This window comes from Mustela putorius, unplaced genomic scaffold (assembly GCF_011764305.1).
Source record: "Mustela putorius furo isolate JIRA1106 unplaced genomic scaffold, ASM1176430v1.1 tig00000698_pilon_pilon_pilon, whole genome shotgun sequence".
Classification (NCBI taxonomy): Eukaryota; Metazoa; Chordata; class Mammalia; order Carnivora; family Mustelidae; genus Mustela; species Mustela putorius.
Window position 1 is genome coordinate 13502491 of NW_025421449.1, and position 27756 is coordinate 13530246.

General features: G+C 34.5%; 1 protein-coding gene across 9 annotated transcripts in view; it reads left to right on the plus strand.

Moving 5' to 3' along the window:
* The window catches only part of CCSER2 (coiled-coil serine rich protein 2), a 190455-nt gene extending 166208 nt beyond the window's left edge, over positions 1–24247 (plus strand). For 5 of the 9 annotated variants that reach the window (XM_045083573.1, XM_045083572.1, XM_013063135.2 and 2 more), the window contains one exon: positions 19435–24247. In XM_045083573.1, the coding sequence (XP_044939508.1) occupies positions 19435–20253 (819 nt within the window). In that variant the 3' untranslated portion in view covers positions 20254–24247. Of the gene's footprint in view, positions 1–6392; positions 6526–12492; positions 12533–19434 lie in introns of all 9 variants that reach the window. The other 4 variants (XM_045083574.1, XM_045083576.1, XM_045083575.1 and 1 more) reach the window with 4 other exon arrangements.
* Positions 24248–27756: the final 3509 nt, after the last annotated feature.

Sequence of the window (27756 nt, forward strand, 5' to 3'; positions counted from 1 at the left end):
TCAGATATCCCAGGTATGTTTTTCTACAAGTAGATTTTATTTTCCTGCTTGGATTCTAGGAATATATTCATACGCATACCTACTTCTCTTTGTTTCATATAAAACAAAGTGTTTTAGACAAACCACATTTCTCTAGCAGAAAGCATCTCATATCTGCCATTTCATCTTAGAAGTCATCAGAAGATTTAAAATAGATGCAGATGAGCAAAAGATACTTTCTTGGCTAGAGCTTAAGGAACTTTATGAGTTCATTGCATCAACCAAGAAAGAATTATGCACTCTCTGCCCTCTCTATTAGTGCTCCAGTAGAAATATAATGTGAGCTGAATATATAATGTAAATGCCCTAGAATCCAAATTAAAGAGAAATACAGAATTAATTTTAAACAAAATATCTGATTAACCCAGTAGTATCATTAAAAAGTGGAATCAGTATAAAGAAGATATTGAGAATTTTTACATTCTGAGCTTTGGTTTTTATTTTTAACCAATTCTTTGACATTTAGGGGTATTTTACATTTATACAGCATTTCATTTTAGAGTGTCCATAATTCAGTTCTGTGTGACGGTCATTGGATTAGGTTCTAAACCTGTACTAAGTAGCAGGAATTAATGATCTCCACCAAAGTACATTCCTTCAGCTTTTAAACCATAGATTCATTTTCTGATTCATTCCGTGAACTTAGACTAGTTTATTCTGTATTTCAATCCCAGTGTGCTAAGGGTTTTGGATACTAAATCAAAGACATTGCTGGATTCTTAGGGTAAATCTGAGATGATAGGAGAGTGAAGCTCTATTTCTGGACCAGAGAAAGGTGGACATGTTTTCCAGATTTGGGGACTAGACCTTCTGGATCTCAGATCCATCTTAAAACTGCTGTCACTTATGATACACTTCAGTTCAGGAGTGTAGCCTGTTCCAGCACTCACTGCTGGAACAGATCCGTACATCTGGGAACTTGGGTTGCTTCTGCTGACTTTTTGCTAAAGATCAGGTCTCCCGCCCTTACCTTACATCTTATTAATCCTGAGTCTTCGAAGTTTCAAAGTTAAGTTCTTCTTCCACAAGTTCTTTTTTGTTTTAGAAACACTCCCAATAGGTAGGGAATCAGGGGGAGGCAATACATGCTCTTAATGCTGCTGCTTAGTGTTGCCTAAATGTCTGGTATTCTGAACTTGCCTGGTCTCAGGGTTTAGTTAGTCTTGTACTTTATAGCTATTTCAGTTGTTCATTGTCAAAAGGACTAAATAATCTTTCTTCTTTTCATACTCAGGGAAATTACCTGCAGTTTATAGAGATATTTTCCCCAAGAAAATATAACCCTACCAATATAATCAGCATTTTTACGTAGTCTTCTTCTGTATTATTCTAATATGCATTATGGTTTTATTCCTCTATTTTTAAATTTTTGTTTTAAATACTTACAGATCCATAAAAAGTAATAAAAATCCTTTGTATGGTTCACCCAATATCCCGTAATGATTACATTTTTATATAAGCCTAGTACAGTATCAAAACCAGGATATTGTTTGTAGTATGTATGTAGTTCTGTGCCATTTTATTACTGTGTAGATTCTGGCAACAACACTGTATTTAAGAAGCAGAATTACTGCACCTCTACAAAGTTCTGCCTTGTGTGCTGCCTTTTAATAATCACAGTCATTCCCTTCTTCCTCTACCATTCCTCATGGCAACCACTAATCTGATTTTCCATGCCTATTAATCAAATCATTTCAAGAATGTTATGTGATACTATATAGTGTATGAGCTTTTGAGATTACTTTTTTCACTCAGAATAACACCTTGGAAATTCATCCAAAGAGTTGTGTCTATCAATAATTTGTTCCTTTTTATGGCCAAGTATTGTTCCATTGATATGGGTCATTGAGAGACATTTTAATCACTTCTAGTTTTTAGCTATTCCATATAAAGCTCCTGTGAGTATTTGTGTAGATGTAAATTTTCATTTCTCTGGGATAAATGCCCAGTAGTGTGATTTCTGGGGCATATGACAGTTCTCTGTTAGTACTCAAAAAAAATTACCAAGCTGTTTATCACAAATGCCAGAACAGATTCTCATCAACATTGTATGAGTGACAGTTTCTCTGCATCTTTACCAGCATTTAGTAGTAGTATTATTTTTTAATTTTAGCCATTCTGGTAAGTATGTATTGCTATATCAGTGTAGTTTTAATTTCTATTTCCCTAATAACTAATGGAGGTAATGTCTTCTTATGTGCTTATTAGCCATTTTCCTTGAAATATATCTTCATGTCTTCCCATTTTCTCACTTGACTTTTAATTTTTTTACTGTTGAATGTAGAGTTCTTTATATACTCCCCGAGTCCTTACATAAGAGTAAAGTATGTGGTTCCAGGTATTCCCGCCCTGTCGATAGTTTGTCTTTCCATCTTCTTCATAGAGTCATTCAAGAGTAAAAGATTTTAATTTTGATGTCCAATCTATCAACATTTATTTTCTTTTGTGGATTTTTTTCTTTTGTGGATTTTTTTCTTTTGTGGATTTCTTTTTATGTTATATCTAAACTCTTTATAAACCAAGGCCAAGACACTGAAAACTTTTGTTTTCTTCTGAGATGTTTATAGTTTTACACTCTACATTTAAATCTGTGATCCATGAGGCACCTGGGTGGCTCAGTCAGTTAAGCATCTGCCTTCAGCTCAGGTCATGATCTCAGAGTCCTGGGATCCAGCCCCCTCTTGAGCTCCCTACTCACTGGGGAGTCTGCTTTTCTCTCTCCCTCTGCTCCTCCCCCTGCTTGTTCTCTCTCTCTCTCTGTCAAATAAATAAATAAATAAATAACGTTGAAATAGATAACTCTGTAATCCATTTTCCATGAATTTTTGTAAGACATGAGGTTTGGGTCAAGGTTCATTTTTTCCCTACAAATATCCAGTTACTTTGCACCATTTTAAAAAATATTATCCTTTCTCTATTAAATTCCCTTTGCATTTTTGTCAAAAGTCAGTTGACTATATATTTGTATATATCTACTTCTGGGTTTTCTATTCCATTGATCTGTGTGTCTACACCTCCACCAATACTATACTGTCTTGATTGCTGTAACTATAAAAAGTCTTAAGTTGAACGATCATCCTACCTTTTCTTTGTCATAATTGCTTATGTATTCTAATTTATTTGGTTTTCAGTGTAATTTTAGACTTAGCTTGTGTTTATCTAAAAAAAAAAAAATCTTGCCAGGATTTTGACAGAAAATATGTTATACCTAAATATCATCTTGGAATTAACATCTTTAGTATGTTGAGTATTCTAATCCTTGAATATAAGGTGTATCTCTTTATTAATTTAAATCATTTTAAAAATTTCTTTAATGAACATTTTCTAGTTTTCAGAATACGAGTTCTACATATGCTTTCTTTGATTTATTATTTCATCCTATTTAGTAATTATAAATGGTATTGTCTTTTAAATTTCAGTTTCATATGCTTATTGCTGGTATTTAGAAGTGCAACTGACTTTTGTTTATGGATCTTGTATCCTATGAACTTAAAAAACCTATTTCCTAGTTCTGGGTTTTTCCTATAGATCTATATTTTCTGTGTGGACTGTCATGTCATTAGCAAATAGGAACAGTTTTCTCAATTTTTTGATCTATATGTCTTTTATTTCCTTTTCTTACATCATGCCACTGGGTAGGACTTCCCATAGTATGTTGAATAAGAATGGAATCATAGGAATATGATGCCATATTCCTGATCTACAGGGGAAAACATTCAGTCTTTCACCATTAAATAAATGTTAGCTATAGGTATGTGAAAGATGCTTTTTATCAAGTTGAGAAATTTCCTTTCTATTCCTAGTTTGCAGAGAGTTTTCATCATGAATGTGTGTTACATTTTGTTCAGTCCTTTTTGCTTTACTGATATATATGAACATGTCATTTTTTTCACTTTAGTCTATTGATTGCATTGATCATTTTTGAATCACTCTTGTTGACCTAACCCCCCCCATCATGGTGTATACTTCTTTTACATATTTCTGAATTCTAATCAATAATGTTTTTTTAAGACTTGTTTATGTTTATATTCATTGTATTATGTTTATAATGGTCTGTTGATTTCTGGTTTTTTGTTTTGTACTGTATTTGTTGATTTTCTCTTAGGGTAATTCTAGCCTCATAAATGAGTGGGGAAGTATTCTTTCCTCTAGTTCTGTTTTCTGTATAGAATTGTTGTTAATTCTTTAAACATTGGTAGAATTCTCCAGTGGACCATCTAGGCTTGGAACTTTCTTTTTTGGGGATAACAATGGTTGGAGTAGGGATAAGGACAGATATGTGAGTAACTGAATTCTAAGAACTAAAAGTGAGAATCTTCTTAGAGATGAACCATTCTGTCTTAGTCTGTTTGGGCAGCTATCATAAAACACCATAGAGACTGGGTGACCTATAAATAATAGGAATCTTTATCTTACAGTTTTGGAGGTTGGGAGATCAAAGAGCAAATTGGAAGATTCAGTGTCTGGCAAGGGCCTGCATAGACAACCATTTTTTCCTTGTGTTCTCTTGTGGTGGATGGGGCAAGAGATGGGGTTTCTTTTATAAGGGCATGAATCCCGTTCAGAGGGCTCCACCGTCTTGACCTCTTCACCTCCCAAAGTCCCCACCTCCAAAAATACCATCACACTGGGTGAATAGGTCTCAACATACGGAATTTGTGGGGAACACAGTTCATTCTCTAGCACATTCAAATCCTGTGTCTTACAAATGAGGAAACTGAGGCTCAGAGAAGATCAGTGACTTTTTTAAAGTTGTAGGACTTATGGAAGATCCAAAGAAAAACACCGGTCCCTTGTTCCCTGTCAGTACTATTTTCACAAACCTCCGGAATTTATTTCTTTGAAAAGAAATCTTTGACTGCTGGTTTAACTTATATATAAAATCACTATCTGAAAGTGTCTTTACCCAGTACAGTGAGTAGAACCTTGGCTCTGGTGAAACTTCTAGGAAAAGTTGCTGTCCTTTTTTGGTTGAAGATTTGTTTTGTGTAAAGCTTTTAAACCAAAATATTTCTGAAACAACAAAATAGAATTGTGTCTGGCAGTATCTTTGGAGAACGGTTGGGATTATCACCCTCTTAAGTATTTTCTAAGTTATTTTCACAAACACCTGTGGCTAAATTAGTGGAGAAAAGATGATAATTTCAAAAGATAGGATCTTTTTTAAAATAGGATATTCTAAAAATCATTAATTCCACATAGTTTCTGGGAGCTGTTTTTCCCTTTCATTAACGTAGAAAGTGGGTCATTCTGTTTTTTTTTTTTTATAGTGAGCAGTGTAGATATAATTACTCTTAAATTTAAATAAGTATCTGATTATACTGAACCGAGCCAAGAAATATTGATAGAGAAGTAGAAAAAATTTTTATTTGGAGGAGTGTTTATGAAATCTGTAAACACCAGTTAAAAACTACATTAGTAATTTTTAATAAGTTATTTCTGTGTCAGATTAATTTATCTGAAAAATTATGCATACTTTCTTTTGCAAATTGAACTGGGTATGATGATAATTTACAACTCATTTTCCTTTATGATTTTGTTACTGTTTTAATAGTTATGTTTGTGGATATATTTCTGTTGGTGGGAGCACTAGAAACAGACCTGAGACCCAATCTGGTTTTATTTGTGAGACATTGAACAAATCTTTTTCTTGTTAACCCAGTTTTATCTGGGAAGTGAGGAGATGGAAGTAAATGCCATTGCAGATGTATTCCAATTCTGATAACCTGTTATTATGTAAATCTAAGAAGCCATAAGTTACTCATATTAAAAAGCATGCATGCTTAACCTGTGGCCTGTATGTCACATTCTTGACAGTACTCACTCTCAAAACATCCTAAGTCTTTTTAATGCTGTGTTGGTTCTGCTATTTTCAGCCAGTGTTCTTTATCTGCTAATCCTCTGAAAACCTATGACTTAAAAAGAAATAAACATTTTTTGTATGATAGTTTTTTTGTTGCCTGATTTATAATTAATGCAATTTCTCTGTTTAACACTTGTTTAAAAAATCTATCTTCCTTTTAAAATGTTTTCACATTTTTGAAAGACTGGAATCTGCTATTTAAAAAAGAGCTATATGATGATAAATGTAATGTATACAAGAAAGAATATGTATTTCATTTCTTATGCTTTAACTATAAATATTAGGGGAAAATAATTTTTTTCTTAAAATATACGAATAATACCTAGGTTTGTATTATGATATATTTTTAATCATTTGAACTACCTATATTTTTAAAAATCTGTATTCTTATTAACACTATTGTTATTTTTTTTTAAAGTATGACTTTGGTTTTTCTATTTTTCGGTTCCCTGTTTTATTATACCTCCCTACCCCATCTCTCTCTGCACAGGGTGGGTATTCTGCTCCCTCCTTCTCTCCTTGGCAGGGCTCCTTCCAAGGGATGCCACGGACTGTTCCGCCGCACCGCAGACAGAGTGAGTCTGTGTCTCTCACTCCTATCCTGCTCTGGCTTCCCGTTCATGGTATTTCCCTTCTGCATGACCTGTCCCTTCCCCAGCACCCCATCTCCTGTCCAGAGTGACCTGTAGGCATGTGCTAAACCAGCACTCCCTGGGTTCTCTTCTCTTAATTAACCCTTCCTTTGACTGCATGTGAATAGACTTCTACTTAGAACCTTAGGAGAACTACCTGAAGTTAATTTAATTCTAATGCTGTTTAACCTATTGCCAGTGAACCTAGACCTACTGACATGCATCTGCCTTTAATGTATTTTCTTTTTTTGTGACCTTGAGATCTATGAATAACAATTTTTTATCTAGTTAAGTCAAAAATATATATACTATCTGTAATGATATGGACAGATGCATACTGATTGAGGGAGCAGGCTTACTAGACCATTGCACATTTCTTTAAATATTTCTTAAGAAGATTTGATTGCATTTCACTGTCATCTAAAAGAAATCTTTTTAATCTAATTTCAAGGGTTTTTTTTTTAACAACTAATCCATTTTTGTAATTCATCAGCTGCTTTACAGTACAGAAGAAAATGGCTCTTGAATATGCATGGTTTACTAACATTTCTAATGATTTTAGTAATTGTTTGACTTAAAAGATTTTTTGTTTACATTGAATCTGCTTTCCAAAACAGTGTTTATTATTTTACATTATATACTTAAGTACACCTGGTAAGTTGGTTATATTTTATCTTTTTTGAAAAGTCACCCAAAAAAGCTAATACTAGTGAAAAAAAAGGTAATTAATATTGTCAATCAGTCACTTTTATGGATCCTGCATGGAATTACCCTAATTTTTGATTCAGATCATTTTTTAAATAAATTATCTATATGAAATATCAAAGGTCACATAGTTTTAAGCAGTTAAAGTTAAGAAATGTGATTTATTCAAATAAAAATTCATTTATTGAATTAGGCAAAATTATGAGGTATCAGTATGAATTTGAGATAAGGTTTGAGGTGTATTTTTGGGCTATTATGCCTCTGCTTCCCTTTTGTTTTTTTGTTTAAAAGAAAATAGAACAGAAAGTTTGTATAGGTTTTTATGTCAGATTATTTAGTAGCAAGTTAATTTGTTCAGTGGAAGCAAGGAGAAGAGAGATTCTTCCTCCTCCTCCTCCTCTTCCTTTTCCATCCCCTACCACCTTTGTAGGCCTCCTTTTTACTTCTCTTGTCTTCAAGTACTTCTCTTTCCTTTCTCCTCTATTTACGTATTCCTAGCACAGAAGAAATTACTTTAAAACTCTAGTGAACTAATCTGACTTTCAAAGGGCAGGTGTAACATAATAATATATTTTTAGATTTAACAGCTAGTAATTTGCATGGTTTGACAGATTTCCCTCAGATTAACATCCTTGCCTTGAATTTACTGTAGCTCCCTTTTAGTTCCTGTCTTCTTTCCCTACCATTCTTCTCCCTCATTCTCCTTCCCTTCAGCTAGTTATAATGTGGAATTGAAGTTTAAGGTTAATTATTCCATATTGCAAACAAAAATTTACGTTTATTTTGAAAACATGTATCTTAGAAATGCTCATTTCACTAGTTTTTTATTTGTGTAGCTTTAGAATTTTCTTGTCCCTCCCTTCAGTCATTGGTCCTTCATTTCTAAACGTTGCTTCCTTCTTTCCTCTTGGGTTAGAGCTGCCTTTTCATTTCCCAACTATAAAGAAGCACTGTCCGCAACACTATCAGGATCTTTTTTTCTGGCTTTTATAGATCAAATCTTTCTTCTCCTCATCTTCTAATTAGTAAGGAGAAAGTTTTGGTTCTCTAGAGTTTGAATGTGTTAGCCACATCAGAAGGTAGTGCGTATATTCTCACGGCTTATATAGCTAAGAGAACTGGCCCTGGAACTTGATCACTGAGACTTACAGGACCCTCTTGGTGGAAAGTGATAGTACAAGACTTGTTGATATCTCTTGCTGAGTAGGGGAGGTTCCTTTAGAGGAACAATATGTTTTTACTACTATACTATTTTGGATTTACCCTGAGAACAGCTAAAGCAGTTTACTAATAAAATTAACATTATTTTAATATTTTAAAGAATATTTTAAATTTCTCTAAAATAAAGAATTTTATGGAATATAAAATATAGAATTATGTATAAATTATCTAAAATACAGAATTTTAGTTTTTTTAAAGAATATTTTGAATTTTTCTAAAATATAGGAAAGAGACGCCTGGGTGGCCCAGTTGGTTTAGCATCTGCCTTAGGCTCAGGTCATAATCCTTAGGTACTGGGATTGAGTCCCACATCAGGCTCCTTACTCAGTGGGGAGCCTGCCTCTCTTTTTCCCTCTGCATCACCCTCCATTTGTGTGTGCTCACACACACACTCTCCCTCTCAAGTAAATAAATAAAATCTTCAAAAAATATATAGAAAATAAAGGTATGGAATCCAGTGGTTTTCATAGTGTTTTGGAATAGATCTCCCCCTTCTACACTAAAACTATATTTAGTTAAGTAATATTTGTTTCCATGTTTAGTTAGTATGTGATTCCTAGGGCTGAGTTTTGGAGAGGTTAATTCTATAAGTGATGGTAGATAGTGAAGAGAGTTCCCCTTTATTATAATGTTTTATTAATAAGTTCTTTTTTGAGGCCATCTTGAACATCAACATAAGTGAACTGACTTTTCTTTTTTTTTAAATTTTTTTAAATTTATTTTCAGCATAATAGTATTCATTGTTTTTGTACCACACCCAGTGCTCCATGCAATCCGTGCCCTCTATAATACCCCCCACCTGGTACCCCGACCTCCCACCCACCGCCCCTTCAAAACCCTCAGATTGCTTTTCAGGGTCCATAGTCTCTCAGGTTCACCTCCCCTTCCAATTTCCCCCAACTCCCTTCTCCTCTCTAACTCCCCTTGTCCTCCATGGTATTTGTTATGCTCCACAAATAAGTGAAACCATATGATAATTGACTCTCTCTGCTTGACTTATTTCACTCAGCATAATCTCTTCCTGTAGCAACATGGACGGGACTGGAAGAGATTATGCTGACTTTTCTTCTAAAGACAAAAGTCAGGCAAGCTTCACTAAGGTTTTGTTTTTGTTTTTAATTTATAGGAATAGTAGACCTTCCAGCTTAATGAGATAGCCTGTTCTGGATATGTGGAGAATGAAATAATTAACGTTTGCAGGGAGTGTTTAGCTCTGGTCACTCAGGAAAGCTGCATTGGCCTAGGATGTTCTTGCTGAATTTAAGAATAACTCCAGAAAAATGGAGAAAAAAGGAAAATCCTGGTCTTTATATACTTTTCCCTTATGAAATTTTGACTTCCATTTCTTTTCTTGAGTATATTACTAGACTCAACTTGACAATGCTTGTCTTCCAGTTTCAAATTAAATTTTTCTCTGGGTTAAAAATAGCTACCTTTGGATGTAGAAGGGGTCTTCTTGTTGTCCTGATTTCAGCTTTTGTCCAAATTGACTTAACTAATACTAGTTTAGTCTTTTTTATTTCCAATTTTATAAAATTAGGAATGATAGATAACCTACCTCATAGTAGGAAATTTTAACAAAAATAATTGCTTTTGACAAGTAAAAAGCCCTTATGGTAATCTCAAGTAGCACTTCTTGCCAGAGCATATACTTTTAGGAATACCTTGACTTTTCAAAAACTGTATTTTGAAATAATACCTATTTTTTGTCATGCCTAAAAAGACTATTAAATTTGCCCTTTAACACCTTGATTGGAAGAATTTAGAAATCTTATCAACTTTTACCTTTAATGTGCAGTAACTTAAGGTGAGACAAAAATTGTTTTTAAACAACAAAAATAACATAAGTGCATCTACTTGTCTTAATAGCTTAGCAGTTTCTTGATGTAGCATTAGTATTGCCTGATTTCTAAATTTATATTATAATAACTAACTTTTCCACCCAGAATTTTACATTGTCATATATCCTCCTCCTTCTCTTATAAGCCTCTGAGGATGTTTCACAAGCAAATGACACTTAAAATTCATTTTATTTCACCATCCAGTATGTATTTACTAAATGAAACTATTTACTTAATAGCCCAGCACACATGTGAGTGTATTTAAAATTCAGATAAAAGTTGAATGAAATAGTGCTTTCTCTTGAAACACATAATACTCTCATATTTTCTTAATTTTTGGTTTTGCTTTATTTCACATAGTATCATATGAACATTATTGTAAACAGTAATATTTCTTGAAAGCATCATTTTAATAGGTACATGATAATAATATTATGTGGCTATACTATAATCTTTTTTCCTATTGTTGGACATTGATGTTGTTTCTATTTTTCCCTATTAAATAGAGGTATGCTTGCAATGCCATTTATCCTTGTGTATAGATCAGTATCACTATCTCTCTTAGGTAGATTTCTAGAAGGATGTTGCTTAATCAAAGGCTGTGTGCACTTTCTAGAAGCACTCGATATGTACTGTTGAACTGCCAAACATGTTCATAAGTTGTACGTTAATGTGGCTCAATCTGATTGGCTCCCCCATGTGACTTTAATCAATTTTATATGTAAGGGTAGCATTAGCTTCAGTGCTTTAATGAGAAATTAGCTCTGGGAGTGACTTTTCATAAAAATAAAATATTTTCAGTGAAATGGAAAATAGGATAACTGAAAAACTGAACAAATAATACAGAATATGATACTCTGTCCATTTTTATAGCTAATTTCAAATGCTATTAGTCATTGATTAATTGACTAGAAATGTGCATTAAACTCATGGTCCAGGAGGCTGTCCCATAAACCAGTTTCACTGGACACTTTGTCATTATGAGAAACACAGCAATTGTTGTTTTCTGCATAAGACTTTTATAACAACCTGCTCTGTAGATTGTGGAATTGTTAGCCATATCTGTTGTACCATAATGCCTGCAAAATTGTACTCTGGATAAATATACCATGCATATTGGTCACAGCAATGGAGTAGTACTATTTATTATTTATATATACTATTTATTATTTATATATTAATACTATTTATGATGTTTAGTTTTGTTTTCTGAGCTATTCTGAGTCCCAGAGGTTAAATGCTAATGGGTTCTATGTTTTAGAGATAAAGACCCATGAAAAATTAAACATCTCACACTGATTGTGCCTGGGTCATAAATCCTTATTACTTAAGTCAATATTAATTGGTTTGATAGTTTTTAAGTAAGTTAAGTGATCAACTTAGAAAAGCCATTGAACTCCTTGTCTCAGAATTTGTTTATATATAATTTCTACTTGTCAATCAGTTATCTTTTCTAAATTTCCTGAGATCTAGAGACATCATTCTGAGATCTAGAGGAAAAAGAGCATTCCTGGTTTCCAGAAAACTTTGGAAGTAGTGACTGGGTTCATGTGAATTACAGAGCAAAATTCTTCATATCTACTTATACTAGGAATCCAGTCATGTCTTCCATCTTTTTAGTGATATGTGGAGCCTCGCTTTTAATTTAGAACATCGTATTTAAGACAGACATACATGAAGATCAGATTATACTTTAATTGGTCTTTAATGCAGCAAAAGTAATAAAAGTAAACAAATATTGTATTTAGTTTATAATGTGCAAAGCTTTCTGAAATTATTAAAGAAATAATTTCTACTTGCTTTGTAAGGGATTACATGTGGCTAAACGTTTTTAGATCTTTGGAGTATGGATATTAAATTGTCAAAACCCTTCCAGTATTTTATTTGGTAAGATTCTTCAAATGATTTCTTTTAAGTGTGAGAAGTTTTACATATACTGTTCTGTGGTTATGAATATTTATATTAACTTGCAAACCTCTTTAGCGGGAAGGTTTAAATTTATTTAAAATGTTTTCATTTCACATAAATATACTAAATAAAATAATATTGCCTGGAAAAACACAACAAAAGCTAAGCAAATACTGTTGGCTGCGATACCCAGTCATGGCAATTCCTTGGTGTTGTGTGTGGTCTCTGACACCATTGTCCTGTCTTTTTCTTGTCTCTGCTCTCCCATTATGCTATTGGCAAGGAGTTGAGAAGTTAGTCCATTACTTCTCTGACAAAGCGTGGTACAGTACAATTTCAGATTTTTTCCTACCACCTTCCTCATAGTCACTTTCTGTTTTTGTTTTTTTTTCCAGTTTGCATGATGCATGTCAGAGCCTGCATGAAAATACAGGCATGTTACAGATGGCTCCATTTCCATCTTCCTTTTAGCCTTTAAAATGTATTTAGTAATAATAATAATAAACTTGTATGTACCAAGAAAATAATTTTAAGTAATTCCTATATCTGCTATGCAGTAGCATTATTATGCTTTAGAACATTTCCTGCTTTCTACCTTACACACTTAGACATATTTTTCTCAGAATTTGACGTTTCTAGCTGGCATCTTATCATTGGTAATTCTAGAACAAAATGTTTACAGAAACTGCTTGAGTATTTTTTCTTATGCTAATGCTAGAAATCTTTGAAATGATGGGAAAGACTGAAGGTGAAGTTTTTCTCAGTGACGAATGCTAATTTGCCTTTCCTTTTGTTCAGTGTATCTCCTCCAGTAGGTCACTTGGAAACATTTTTCACTCCAAAATAACTGCTGCATAGTGTGGCTTGAATTTGGTTCTGGGTCTCATCTTGTGTAGGATAGATCAGCTGAGAAAGACATAGGGTATTATCCAGGAAAGTTAGTACCTGAATGTTGGTATTGAATTTGCCCATTAAGTTTTTAAAATAATCATCCTGCTATACTGCATATTCTGAAAGTCTGTGAACTCATTGGAATTAATAAAGTTTTAGTGCTGCATTTTAAATTCTCTGTCGCTTCAAATTCTGGCTTTACTATTTGCTCAGGTATGTGAATTTCGATATGTTTCTTAATTTCTTTTAATCTCAGTTTACTCATCTACAAAAATAAGACAGTACTTCCCACTGAGGCTCTTGGGATAATTAGAGATCACATATGCAAGCTTACATGCAAACCGTGTTTGATTGTTTACCCTTGGAAGAAGGGAAATGCTGTTCTCTCAGAGCCCAGAATGTAGCATTTCTCAAGTATTTATAATGTGTCAGGCACTATACTAAGCACTTTGGTATGCATGTTATCATTTATTATTTACAACAATTCAGTGAAGTGTAAATAGTGCTATTATCTTCATTTTATTTTATTTATTTATTTATTTTTTTAAAGATTTTATTTATTTTGTTTGACAGACAGAGATTACAAGTAGGCAGAGAGGCAGGCAGAGAGAGAGAGAGAGAGAGAGGAGGAAGCAGGCTCTCTGCCGAGCAGAGAGCCCGATGCGGGACTCGATCCCAGGACCCTGAGATCATGACCTGAGCCGAAGGCAGCGGCTTAACCCACTGAGCCACCCAGGCGCCCCATCTTCATTTTATAAGTTATGAAATTCCATCCCAGAGTAGTAAGATAATTTACTCAGTAACTCATCAGTAGTAAGTGAGTCAAAACTCAAACCCAGATCAGTCTGATTCCGAAAGCTAAGTGATTCAGTTTTGTATTGTACTAGCTCCTCCATATAGCCATATATAAATTCTCTCTATACTTTGAAGTGCCTTTCATGTCCTAGCTCTGTTTTATCTTCAGGAAGGTACTTGAGGAACCTTGATTTCTGTATCATATCAGAAACGCCTGCTATGGATTTAAAACACTTCAATATAATGGACATTACCGAATTACTTATTTGAAGCCTAGAAAGCTCTTATTCTATAGCAACTAGTTTATTATATTGCTATAGATCTTGCCCCCCCCTTTTTTTCCAAAACCCAGTTATAAAAGGGCTGTGGCTTGAATTCCTCATTCTCACACCTTTTAATAATCATCGGTGACATTTATTGAGCACTTCTGATATGCTAACAGATTGTATGCTATGTGTTTTACATGCATAATCATATTTAATTATTAGGATAAGAAATGGAAAATAGTTGAATGCTTGTTAAGACAGTTTTCCTAAGTTACTTCATTCAGAAATGTCGATCTCCAGGGAAAAAATATTTGTAGCTTAGCTAGTAGGTCACGAGAGTTGCTATGTCCTAGTTAAATTATAATTCTTCCTGCAGCCCTTCTAAACATTAATCATTATGCTAACCCCAAATTTACTTAAAGAAAACTTTTTTTTCTGCTATAAGATATCCTTTTCATCAGTGTTTTTTTTTTTTTAACTTGTTTTTATTTGGTTATTAGTGTTGTATCACTAACCTAAGAGGGAAGTATCATTTTGATTATTTATTACCAAAGAAGCAATTTTTGGAATATACCACTTACTAATTTCATTTATTTGTTAATTTGTCTAGAAAATATATATTTAATCCTTACTGTGTGACAAATACTAGGGATACCAACTACAAGAACAACAAAGCATGGTACATTCTTGTAAGGAGCTCATATCTCTGGTTATCTTTGTAAGCAGCCCAAAATAGACATTTAAGATTATCATTGAAGATCCTACCAATCACTTGCACAGGTACCCAGTAGTGCCTCTGGCACTCTTGACCTTGAGACCTATAACCGTTGTTTCTGAGAATTCTCAGAATGGTGTGCTAATAAGGTTTATGGACCTAACTAAAGTAAGATATGAACTTACTGAGTCTTAGAAGCACTTAGCTCGTCAAGTCTGGGGATGCATTCACATATTAAAGCTTCAGTAAACCAACCATTCTGTAAATAGCATGGATGGAGTGCTAATGCTGTACTTATTTGTGACTACATGGTGTTTCCTAAAGTATGCCCCACCCCCCAAGTAGGTGCTAGGATTCTTTTTGCACTCTTGAGTCTTTTGGGTTGCTGAGGCTATGAAATGAATGGGCTGGTGGACAACTTTTTTGGGGTACAGATTAGTACCTCATCATCTGTCTCCAAAGGAAGAAACCTGTAACTCATCTTGAATTCCTTCCAAACAGCTGTTTAACTGACCACCTTTAAAAAAATCTTTCAATCCTTTCTCGTTTTGCTTTCATGAAGTATATTGATTTAAGACCCTTCTAATTTATCATCCTGGCTGTTATAGCATGCTTCTTACAATCACCCTTCCTGTGTGTTACTCACTAATTCCACTAAAATAACATTGTAAAATACACATTGGATCTTATGATTCCTCTGTTTAAAATTTATCAGTGTCTGCCATCATCTGTTGCATAAAGTCACAACCACTTAGTCAGATAAGAGTTTCTTTATGATCTGGTCCTTTCCTATGCTTTCCCACCAACACCGTGATCTCCAAATTCGGTCGAACAATTTGAAGTTACTAGAACTTAGCATATTCTCTTTTTGCCTTTATGCTTAGCATGTACTGGCTCTCTACCCTGAAGTTTCTTCCCTTCTCGTCTACTCGGCAAATTCTTAACTCATCTTAAAACTCACTTTAGATTATTTGTAACTCTTGTATGCCTTCTATGACCTCTACAATGCATATTTTTCCTTTTTGTTCTCATATGTCGTTATGTTTGAGACATGGTGTCATCATCTGTTTACCTATCTCCCTCACTAGGTCTCTAGGTTCCATGGGAATAGCATTGTATTCAGCTCCATATTTTTCTATACCTAGTACAATGCACGATATATTTTAGACCTTTAAAAAATGAATGGTCTTTGATGTTCCTTCCTATTCGTCTTATTATCTCTGAGAATATGAGATCTCACTTATTTATCTAAAATATACTCTAAAGGTATCTGACAGCATAGAAGCAGTAATGAGTATAGGCAAGAAGAATTATTAATATCTTGACTTTATGTTAATACAGTTGAGGCTTTAGAATTTGGGGGAAACTGTGCCTCAAGCAGCAAGCCATCAGAATGCATCTTTGCTTTATTTACTAGAGGTTAAGAGGCAGCGTGTTTCTTAAGTCACCAGCAGGTAACTAATGACAATTCAGTCTTTAGTGGGCAAGCAGTTCTACACAGTCATCCACCTTTAGGAGAAGTCATTTTTTTGGTCCTCACTGTAGTCATTTCTTTATCTTCTTTGAGAGACTTTCTTCTTATGGTAGTGGAATTGATTTCCAAACTAGTTTCCAAATAAATAATAAATCACGACATTTATTTGGGAATAGGGAAATTAGATCACAGCACTAAAATATAATGTTTACTAAAACTACAAAATCTGCATTATTTATAAAGCACTTAGAAACCATTAATTTATTCACTTTATTTAAGTGATAGGCATCTTTGTATAACTGTTCAACCTAACTCCTCTCAGAAGACTCAAAATTTTATTATTTTTAAAAACCTGATTATTTCCTATTTCAATATTTGATATGGAGCTTTATTGCATTTAATACATGCAGCACATCTTCCTGCTGTACTTCCATTTAGTTCTCTGATAAGCAGTAGGCAGTTGGGTAATCAAAGTACAGTAGTCCCCCCCACCTTATCCACAGTTTTGGTTTCTGTAGTTTGTGTGGTTTCAGTTACTTGCTGTTGACTGCCATCTGGAAGCAGATGATTGTCCTTCTGACATACCATTAGAAGATCAATAGTAGTCTTAATGCTATGTCACAACTCCTACATCATTTACCTTTTATCATCTCATATCACAAGAAGGGTGAACACAGTACAATAAGATATTTTGAGAGAGACCACAATTCACATAACTTTTATTACAGTTATTGTTACAATTGTTCTCTTATTATTATTAGTTTTTGTTAATCCCTTGCTGTGCCCAATTTATAAATTAAACTTTGTCGTAGGTAAGTATGTATAGGGAAAAGTATAGTATAAATAGGATTCATTACTCTCTGCAGTTTCAGGCATCCACTGGAGGTTTTGGAACATATTCTTGCAGATAAGGGGGGGGACTACTATAATCAGTGCAAATGGGTAATTTATCTATAGTTCACAGTGCCCCTTTTCTGGAGGTTGGTTATCTTAATGATAAATTTATCACTTAATTAGGAAATCATACCTTCTTATGCTTTGAGCTGATAGATACTTATACCTTTTTTTCTTACTAGCAATAGGCATATTACAATAATCATTTTAAATTGTTATATTTTCAAATGTCTTAAGTTGCTTCATGATTTTTAACTCAAAATTAGAATATCTTTTGATATTTTTGAATGTTTTGAAGAGAGGTAAAAAGGGAAAGTAAATCTCCATTTCAGTCAACCATTTGATGTTGTACCTTTGCCTTCTTTGGTTGCCTTTTCCCCTTTTGGTAGATTTTTGGTTTGCTTAATATGGTCCTGCTCTATATTTTTACTAATCTTTCTAAAATGTATGATGATTGGCACTGTCTTTTTTTTTTTTTCCTAGGGAATCCCAACTAATTGTCATTACCTGGTGATTTTAGTACCTTCCTTCTTGAAGGACAGTTTATTCATCTCTGTGGTGATTTATTGTGCCCACTGAACTTTAAAGTTTAGGACATTTAGCTTGAAGAAGAAACTGAGATTGCTTATTAGTTTTAATACCCTAAAATAAGAGTTAATGTAATATTCTATATGAATTTTGAGTAGTCATTATCTTGATTTTACTGTTTTTAAAATAGCCAGTTGGCCCTATATCATCCTGGCCAGCCATCCTTCTACAAGTCATTAAACTTTGCTCACAGTTATCTTAACCCTGCCATTCGCCTGACTCTTGGCACCAGCAGCCATCATCTAGTACTGGCCAGGGATATGAAAAAGTGACAAAACATGAATAATGTAGTATAAATAGATTTGTCCCTTTGGTTGGAGAAATTAGAGATACTATGTAGATTTTTTTTTGCATTAGTGTAGCAAAAAATTTGTTTTATTAAAGCTTAAAGCTTTATTAAAGACTTTAAAGCTGACCCTTTAAAGTCTATGTTTCAGAGCCCTTTGGCAAACATTTTTATATTTTCGATCCACATTATTTAGTAGAAAATGATGTGTATTGTGTTTATACATTGATAACAACTTACCTTATAATAGGATGTGACCTGTAGGCTCTGCCCCATATACTCTAACTATCTGGGCCATCGAAAGATAACTTTAAGTTTCATATTTCTTTACTGACCGCCCAAGAGTAATAGAAGTTGCATGTTTCTCCTGATTTATGTAGAATATAATCACACAGTGAGCTTCAAAGAAGTGTGTGTGAGGCATATTGGCCTAAAGAATTTTGTTACTATAGGCTTCTCAGCTTTAGTTCAAGTTACAGGTAATTTCACATTCGTTTTACTCTCAGTTGTTATTCAAAAGAGTAATTGTTTTAAATCTTAAATGAATGTTCAGTTTGGACAGGGTAGCTGTTTTCCATTTACCAGAACCTTACTTGATCCCTCATATGGCAGTGAGACAGAACAAATAAGCTGTGAAAACATTTTGTTCTGAAACTTTTCAACGAGAATGTTAAAGGTAGCTTAGTATTAGCTAAGTGTATTGACCCGTTTTTGTTTGAGTAATTAGAATTTCACATCAACAGAGAATATGATCAATCTAAACCTTGTTTATCTGCTTATATTTTTAATTCTTGATAGAAGTACAGCACCTTGACACGTTTAAATTAATACTTCTCTGGCCAAGTGTGATAAATTGAAGTGTTATACAGCTTTCCTTTAAAAAATAAAGTCTTTAAAATGGGTAATATTCTGAATGGTTACAGGTTTTATCTATGCTTTTTGAAGATTAAAGCAAAGTGCTATAGAAATCATTCTGCCAAGCTATATTACATACAAAGTTTTAAATACTTAATGAATCAAGGCAGGAAATCTTTTTTTTGTACAATAAATAAGTACTTTAAGATTTTTCTTTTCCCCTGTTTGATTTCAAATCTTGTTTAGTGTTTACTGCCTGTATCATTTTTTGTTTGCATTATCACTCTTTTATGTGTCTCATTAATTCACTTGAATATTACCGTTTATTTTTCTATTAAAAAACCCCACATACTTCTCATATTAATACATAAGTATCAACACAGCCTAATTGGAACTTACATAAATTCTGAGTGGCATTTGTAAAATGAATTGTTGCTTAATGTTGTTTTTAATTTTAATAGCCTCAAGTACTACAGCCTTCCAGCAGCCTTCCCAGACCCACAGACCACGCCCAGGGAAAACTAATAAAGCCGCAGCATATCGAGGCCCACAGTGAGTGCACCGTCCAGGGCATACAGCAGAGTGTGGCACATCTGGATGAAAGCTTTACACACGGCTTACAACAAGAAAGCAGCTGTGATCTGGAAGACCGGCCTTTTTCTTCAAGCCCACTATTCGCTGAGGATGTGGCGAAGAGTACACCTTCTGAAGCAAACTTGAACATGACCACGAATGCTCAAGAGCCTTATCATTCGGCAAATAATCAAATTAGTGACATGCAATTTGTACCTACTTCCCTTCAGACGCTTCCGCAGTCAAGTACAGTAGACCAGACTAAGAGAGTTGGAAGAAATCAGTCTTCACTGGAGGGCTACACATCCCAGCCCAAGTCCTTACCGCTTTTTAAGCCATCCATCTCAAATTCTTTGGTACCTCCTCCAGTTTCTGAATCATCTCCAAGTAGAAATCCCATTTATAAAAAGTCATCAGTAACCACACCATGGAATTCATCAAAACTTCAGCCAACATCTAGTCAAACAAATCTTGCAAGTAATCCAAATCCAAAAGCATCTAAGCTCCGCCCCCCTTCTGGCTCTTTTAGACAAAAACAAATAAGCAGCTCCCAAGTAGAGCCTCAAAACTTCCAGGCCAAGACAAGCATCCCAAGGCCTCTAACAAGAAGAAAAGAAATCATGCAGAATCTGAATGGCAATTTGAATTCTGGGGATTGTTTGGCCTCTAATCGATACTCCCGTCTTCCTAAACCAAAGATACATTAAGTGCGTAGCCATCACCTGCCAATTTGTTTTTTTAAAAAACAATCTGTTCTGTAATAGCTTTATGTGCAGTTTGCTACCATGATGGAGGTTCCATTGAAAGCTTGCAAATCTTAAAATTAAAATGTGGAAGCTTCTAATAGTTTGGCTCTTCCATTTTCTATCCTGGTTGAAGTACACGGCATTTGAGCATATTTGTCTCAGGTAAACACAAAAGTTTGCTTACCCATTTCAGAGGCCTACTGAAGGCTCTAATCATGTTATCCATCTCTCTGCACATCAGAAAGTTCATAATATTCCACTTAGCAGGCAAGAAACGTGCTTTGCTCATTTAGTCCTTTTAAGGTCTGTATTAAATGTGGTTCTTAGAGCCTCACCCTTTTTCACTTGTCCCTCCTGTGAATATGGTTACTGTTTTATCTAAAGATATGGTGATAATTGAAGATGGTAGACTATAAGTAAAATTCTGGCCAGTGATTTGTGTATTTAAAAGGTCTATGCAAAAGCTTTGTGATGAATAAAAGAGATCAGGCTTTTAATGGGAAGTCTATGTAAGTTTTGTTTTTCCTTGCTAGTATCAGCCAGTTAGTCTCAGTATTTATTTATTTACCAAACTCTGCTGGCTAAAAATGTTTCCTGTGATATAAAAGCCAATTATATGTTGCTTTAGTATTCCGTTTTGCGTGCACGTGTGCACACACATACACAGACACACACCATTTGTATTTGACTTTGTTACTCCATAGATTTTGGAAAGCTTGGATTATATCTTGAAGCCTATACCTGAAGGTGTATTCATTTTGTAACATGTGTTGTTGGTGCTAGAGTTTTCCTGGTAGTTGTTTCGAATCCTATAGGCTTCTGGATCCATGATAGCTGTTTTAAGGTTTCACAGCTTATATTTTAAATTAAATCTTAATTATGATATTTATATTTATTGACTTTCTGCTAATATCTGAAGACTGGAATAATGGACTTGAAATGTTTGCACAAACTTTGATGAGTTATAAATACCCCACAGAGAAGGATTGAAACTATTTTCTATAGCAAAACCGTTAAAATATTTTGAGAATAATTATAAACTTAAGTACGACTATCTTAAGAAAGCTGAAATTCTCAATTTTTTTTTTTTTTTTAGAGTTTTCCGGGTTTCCCTTTTATGTTAGTGTGTTTGAATGGCAGTTTCTTGAGAAGTAGATTTGGGATGAAAAATAGAATTGGAGAGGGACATTGTATTTTATTAAAAGGTATTAAAGGTGATCCTAATGTTCTAGGAAGGTAGCTAGGGAACCGCCAAGGGACCATATGCTCTAACCCAATCATGCTGCGGGCCACTCATCAGATGGTTCAGTAAATTTGCCCTCTGTTCTCCCAAATCATGTCATCTTGAGGCTGTTCACCTGTTGCTGCTTTAATTAGAATTAATGTTTTTCAGACAACCTTTTACAAAGTCAACTTTTGTTGTGATCAGCTGACCAAAAATGTATCATAAGGGATTATGACCAAAAACTTAGTCACTCAAAATTCTAAGGATTTCATTTTAAAAACGTTCACTGGCAAAATTGCCCTTTTTAAGAAAAACAATAGCAAGTGCTTTAGTGGAAATTTTGAAAGAGCTGTTTACTGTCATTTTGATGCAGTCTTCCCTTACCTCCCAGAGGACCATTCAAGTGAATCTGCCATTCACTGGATATGAAAATCATTCTTGGATTGGTAACTGGTGAGCAACACAAATCTAGTACCAGAGTCTCATTCAGCAGCACTTTTGTCAGAGAAACACTAAAGTTCAGAAAGATTTTCACATAGTCCAGATACTGTTAGTGTAAAGTACTCAGACATATCAGCAAAGCTCTTCTTTGTTCCTAGAGACAGGAAGTGATAGCTGGCAGCTATAAGTGGGTACATGGGTGTATCATCTTGAAGGAGAAAGATAACTGATCTCATATTGCAAATGGGATGTTATCACACTATATTTTCCTAAAGTAAACATTGATAAATTGGTTTTTGGTTTGTTTAGAAGTTGGTGTAGACTCTTGTGAAACATTATTTACAAGTAGTCCTTTAAGGGAAAAGTTCAAAACTTTTACTTTGTTTTTGACTCCCTAGTCTGAGGGAAATAGCTTTTATATAAAAATGTTGACTCCTTCAATTTGTTTATTCCAGTCTTTTTCCTGCTCTATTTTTTCTTCCTGATGAATTTATAGAAATATTAACCCATCAGTTTATCAACTTCTCTGTGCTTTTGTTGAGCCACAGTCTTGGCTCAGCAATGTAATAATGAAGCATAATATATTTAAGAGAAAAAAAATCTAGGATGCTTGTACAAAACAAGTTTTGCCTGCAGTTTGCTTTTAAAAACTGCATGAGTATTTCTTTTAAAACTGCTCCATGGCAATTAAGTCAGAAATGAGGTGAGGATGTAACTCACCTGAATAATCAGGGATCACTCTCAGATTTGGCTTGATCTCTGTTTAGTGCTTCTATAAGTCAACTCTGTGCCAAATCCTCCTCTACATAAAACTCAGATCACTTTTTTTCTGAGTTCTTGTGATTTCGGTGAAGATGGCTGCAGTATATGAATTATAAATCCTGAAGAAAAAGTTTTGTGGGGGTTGGTTAAGTTTCACGTTTGTGAGTGAGAAAAGTAATAGAGCATGTAGAATTAGACATTCGGCTGTTGATGGGATGGATGTATATCAGATTCTTTAGAGAAAGCTTGGCCTAAGGAGTTAATCAGTACAGGTGCAGATGATTTTAAGGCATTAAACAAAGGATTATATAGTTATATCATTTAGAATGTTTCTAATAACTGAGACCCTCTAGCATTTTTCTTTTGGAGTCTCATTTTAATTTGTGCAATATTTTCAGGCATATAGACTACTGTTCATTGTATTTATATAGGCGTTAGGGAACTTAGTAAGTATTTTAACAAGTAAAAATCTGAATAATGAGAGAAAGTATCAGACTTGCACTTTAAATAAGCTTAATTGCTTGGAGTTGTGCCTGAAATATCAAAATGCCTCTTGGGCGTGGCTTTCTTTGTTGAAATGAATTTCTCTGTAATTGTTGCTGTTTGAAGTACAGCCTTTCACAGAATTATATCCTCAGCATGTCACTTTACTCATTAAAGCACTAAGTTCTTTGAATGTTTCATGGTACCCTTAAGTATTTTACTCAGTGTGTCAAAGAGAACATGATCCCCCCCCACCATAGCTGTCACTTCTGGTCTTCCTGTAGCATAGATGGTTGTTACAGACACAGAAGTGTACTTTTCAGTTTCTAAGCAGAGTTGTCATGATGGTTTCCTGGTCTCTGGGGCACTGACGAGGTAATTTGAAGTCACCAGCTAGGCTTGCAACGAAGTTCAGTAAGACTGCAGCATAGTTTCCGTTTACTCTTCCTTGTTACACAGTAGTTTCCATGTTATGCATTAGTTCAGGTGGCTATGTTTGCATGCCTATGCACACATTAAAATTAATTAAGCTATAATACAAATCCCTGGTGTTTTTCCTTGAGGATGATGGCCTTGCAATTTTTCTTCATTCTGATGCTTGAATTATATTTTCTAATTTTCTTTCCACACCTCCCTTCAGTTTTTCTGCTGCAGCAATTTGAAAGAATACACTTGGATAAATGCTGATGATTGTGGGTGCCAATCTACAACTATGCTATTAATTAAAGCTACATCATATATTATAAATGTCTTGGGGAAAAGCTACCCACTTTCTCCTCATTAGAGCGTCACCATAACAAAATAATACTGACCCTACAAATTTGAAGTCTCTAAGTCATTACTAACTAAAAACAAAAACACCACAGTCTTTAATACCTGCAGTATTGTTTTCCCCATTGATTTTAAAAACCAGAGTAAATACTGTATATTAGAATTTGCTTGTAAAATGAGTTATAAAAACTGGATGTAAAGTCTCTTTCCTGAAAATGTTGGCATAGTAAATAAAAATAAAGTTCATAATTATGAAAGTTTTCTTGTCCTCAACACTGCCTTCCATAGTGTACTTTTTCTCGGATTTTTTTTTTCCACAAAGATCCAGTATGCTCTTCGTTTGGTTGATTTTCAAACTGTGTCATTTTACACACTCCTTCTACACATATCACACTCCAAGCCCTGATTGAGTAGGAGGTGAACAGTACTTGAGTATTTCCACAGACTCTGTAAGTGATCTAATATATCAGTTTCCATTTTAATCAAATGCCTGCTTTATCTCAGAAAAATAATTGGGAAAATGGATAATTTTTACTTAAAAATGTATTAGCACCTTGAGTGAAAATGCTGCATTTAAGAGGAAGACATTGTAATTTTACTTTTATTTTTATAAACATATATAAAAAAGTTTGAAGCAACAAGAGTGCTTAGTGAAATTTACACAGTTCTTAGGAACAAAAGGAACAGGGCATTTATAATTTATTTTCCAATTTAACTATATGTGGTAATCATTATATAATGAGATAAAAAGTTGATACAGTGATGTTAATTATTAATTCAAAATGGTTTTATAAATGCTGGAAAAGGAATGAAGGAAATTTCATTACTAATAAATTTAATAATGGCATTTACCACTCTTAAGATATCTGTATCAGTTTTAAGGCCCTCGGAGTTACTAGCAAGTACTTTCTTAGATTAACTCCAAATTTTTCTCTTTGAGGCTGTTATCAAATATAGTAATTTCATTTGTTTCTCATGTTCATTATACATTTTCCATTCTGAAAAAATTTTTTCCCCACAGAAAAACAAGTAGAAGTTGAATCTGACTTATCCTTCTATTAATGAGGTTTAAGTAATTTTTTAAAAAATTTTTATTTATTTATTTGACAGATAGAGATCACAAGTAGGCAGACAGGCAGACGAGGAGGAAGCAGGCTCCCTGCTGTGCAGAGAGCCCGATGTGGGGCTCGATCCCAGGACCCTGAGATCATGACCCGAGCCGAAGGCAGAGGCTTTAACCCACTGAGCCACCCAGGCACCCCAAGGTTTAAGTAATTTTTGTGGATGTTTTATGTATGTCGGTCCCTGTGCTAGCTCCTGGGTGTACTAAAGTAAAGACCACATGGTCCCAGCCTTGTGGAGCTTGAGGTGCTGCAGATGGTTTACATCATACCATCCTATTCAGGAAGGCCCTATTCATCATTTGTTTAGAACGCAACAGGAAAACTCCTTTCCCCCTCATTTCGTTTCATTCTGGGCTTTAACTACCTTTTACTGTTTGCATCTTTGCTTCTGTATTAATTATTGGTTACATGCCTCCATTTCCCTTTGCTAATCTGATTTGACTCAGAACCTCCTTCTTTAGCCATACAAATATTCTTAAGTTCTCTGCCCTTTCTTCTTATGGCATCAATCAGGATTGAATTTTGAAGCTTCTCAACTTTCTTAAACCACCTTCCCTTTTAGGCCTTGGCCAATAGGATCTCATGTTCTGAAGTCTCTCTTTAATCAGTTCACACAGTTCACGTCCAGGCTTCATTTTCCTTCTGTCCCGTTCTCATATACATATAAAATCTAGTATGGCCCAGTTGATACTTTTTGGTTACCTGCCATCTTTTGCTATGTGATCTGTGACAAGAAATATAGGTCATCTGGAAGAGCCTTTTCTTCATTCATGAATTCCTCCCCCAAAATCCTCAAATTAGCATCCATGTTAAAAAAAAAAAAAAAAAGAAAAGAAAATGAAACAGTTCCTCACAGGCCTTTCTCTGATTTCCCAGCTATAGAAACGGTATTGCTGTTTTCTGGTTTGGGAACATGACCTGTTACCTGATCTAATCCACACATAAACTTACTCAGGCATTCATTTTGAGTATGCATAATGCTTCTTTGGTAACAGTTTAGGTGATTATAGTGTTCTGCAAAAGTGCATCTCTAATGTTCATAAGTTAAAGTGAAAGGTACCAGCTTTTCTTTGATTCCTCCCAGTAAATATTGTTAAAATGCTGCTTGTGTGCCAGACCCTGGATTTGATCTTGTAGTGGATAAATGAGACTGTTCCTGCCATGGAAGAGATCACATTACAGCAGAAAAGACAGATCCTCAAACAATGGAGGGCTACCTCCAAAACCATTCTCCCTTGACAAATGTGCACTTGTGTTAGAATTTTTTATTAAATTATAAGAAAAAAAGATCATTATCACATGTTTTAGGTAATGACATATTCAACCAACTTGAGACCTTAAGCACATGATTAGTTAAAAATACTTTTGAGTTCTAAGGAATTTTCATGACAAGTTTTAGGTGAAATATTACATTTATGTAATGTAACATTAAAAGAAAATTTCATGAATGGCAAAGAAAAGAAAAAATAGAATGTTTGTTAGTTCATGGTTTTTCTTAAGCTGTTTCGCAGACTAACACTAAGATGCATGTACACCAAGCACCTTGCTACCTCAGTCAGGTTCAAAGAGCCAGGGTTAGAGCTTAGAGGAGATCTTCACGCATGCATGGGTTTACACCTGACCTGAGCACATCATCTCAGGGCTCCCTGAAAACCCTAGACCTTGGTCTGATTGCTGTCCTTCTAAAGGGAGCTTGGGCTAAAGGCAGAGGAATGTATCACAGTGACCTCCTGCCTTTCAGGGCTCCCTAAGAATTTAAGGGAGAAGTAGAGGAGACCATGGTCTTAGAATAATTTGTGGATGTGGCAAAAAGCACAACTTAAGTTGCAGAGTGGATCAACCGCAGACAAAGGTATAATAAAACATGAAAACGTGACCTTTGCTAGTAGAGGGAGGCAAAATAAAATGGCAGGCCACTTATATACCTTTGTATGCAAAGAGCTATTTAAAGGAATGGAAAATGAGAAATTTCTAATAGGGGGGTGATTAAATTATTCACATATAAAAGTTCATTACAAAAATAATTATATAGTCTCTTAATGTCTTAAGGAATATTTACTCAGAGTGTTCACATTGTAACATTTACTCAAAATATTCACACCATGACTGGGACAAAAGCAAAATAAAGCTGCGAATGCAGTATAGTCCCCATATGTATGTGCTTATAAATACCTAGACAAAAGATAGTGATAGATTTATGGGTGGTTTTATTTTTAAATCTTCATCTTATGTGTTTTCTATTCTTTTAAATTAAGAGACTGTGCTCTTAATAATCAGAAAAGAGGTTTTTTGTTTTAAATAGCAAGGTTATTTCTACTGCCTAGGCAGCATTTATAAAGCACCTGGGCACAAAGGCAATCAAAATTGATCCTTCTTACTCCAAACCCCAACTCCCCCTAACACACGCTATTTTGAGCCTAGGAAAAAAAGTTTTACGGACAGGGAGAGTTGGGTCACCTTGCCCTTAGGAATTTGTGACTTTACTCATGGCTATCACCACAATTCTATAGTCCTCACTTAAGTTTTGAACCTGGAAGTAGACCTACAGCCTTCCCTGAGCCCAGCTGACTTGGCCTATGACTTAGTAAAATTAAGGAGGATAGGAGTCCTTGGTATAGCCAGGCTTCTTCCAAGCTCCTGGTGCTGCCTGGTCTGCCT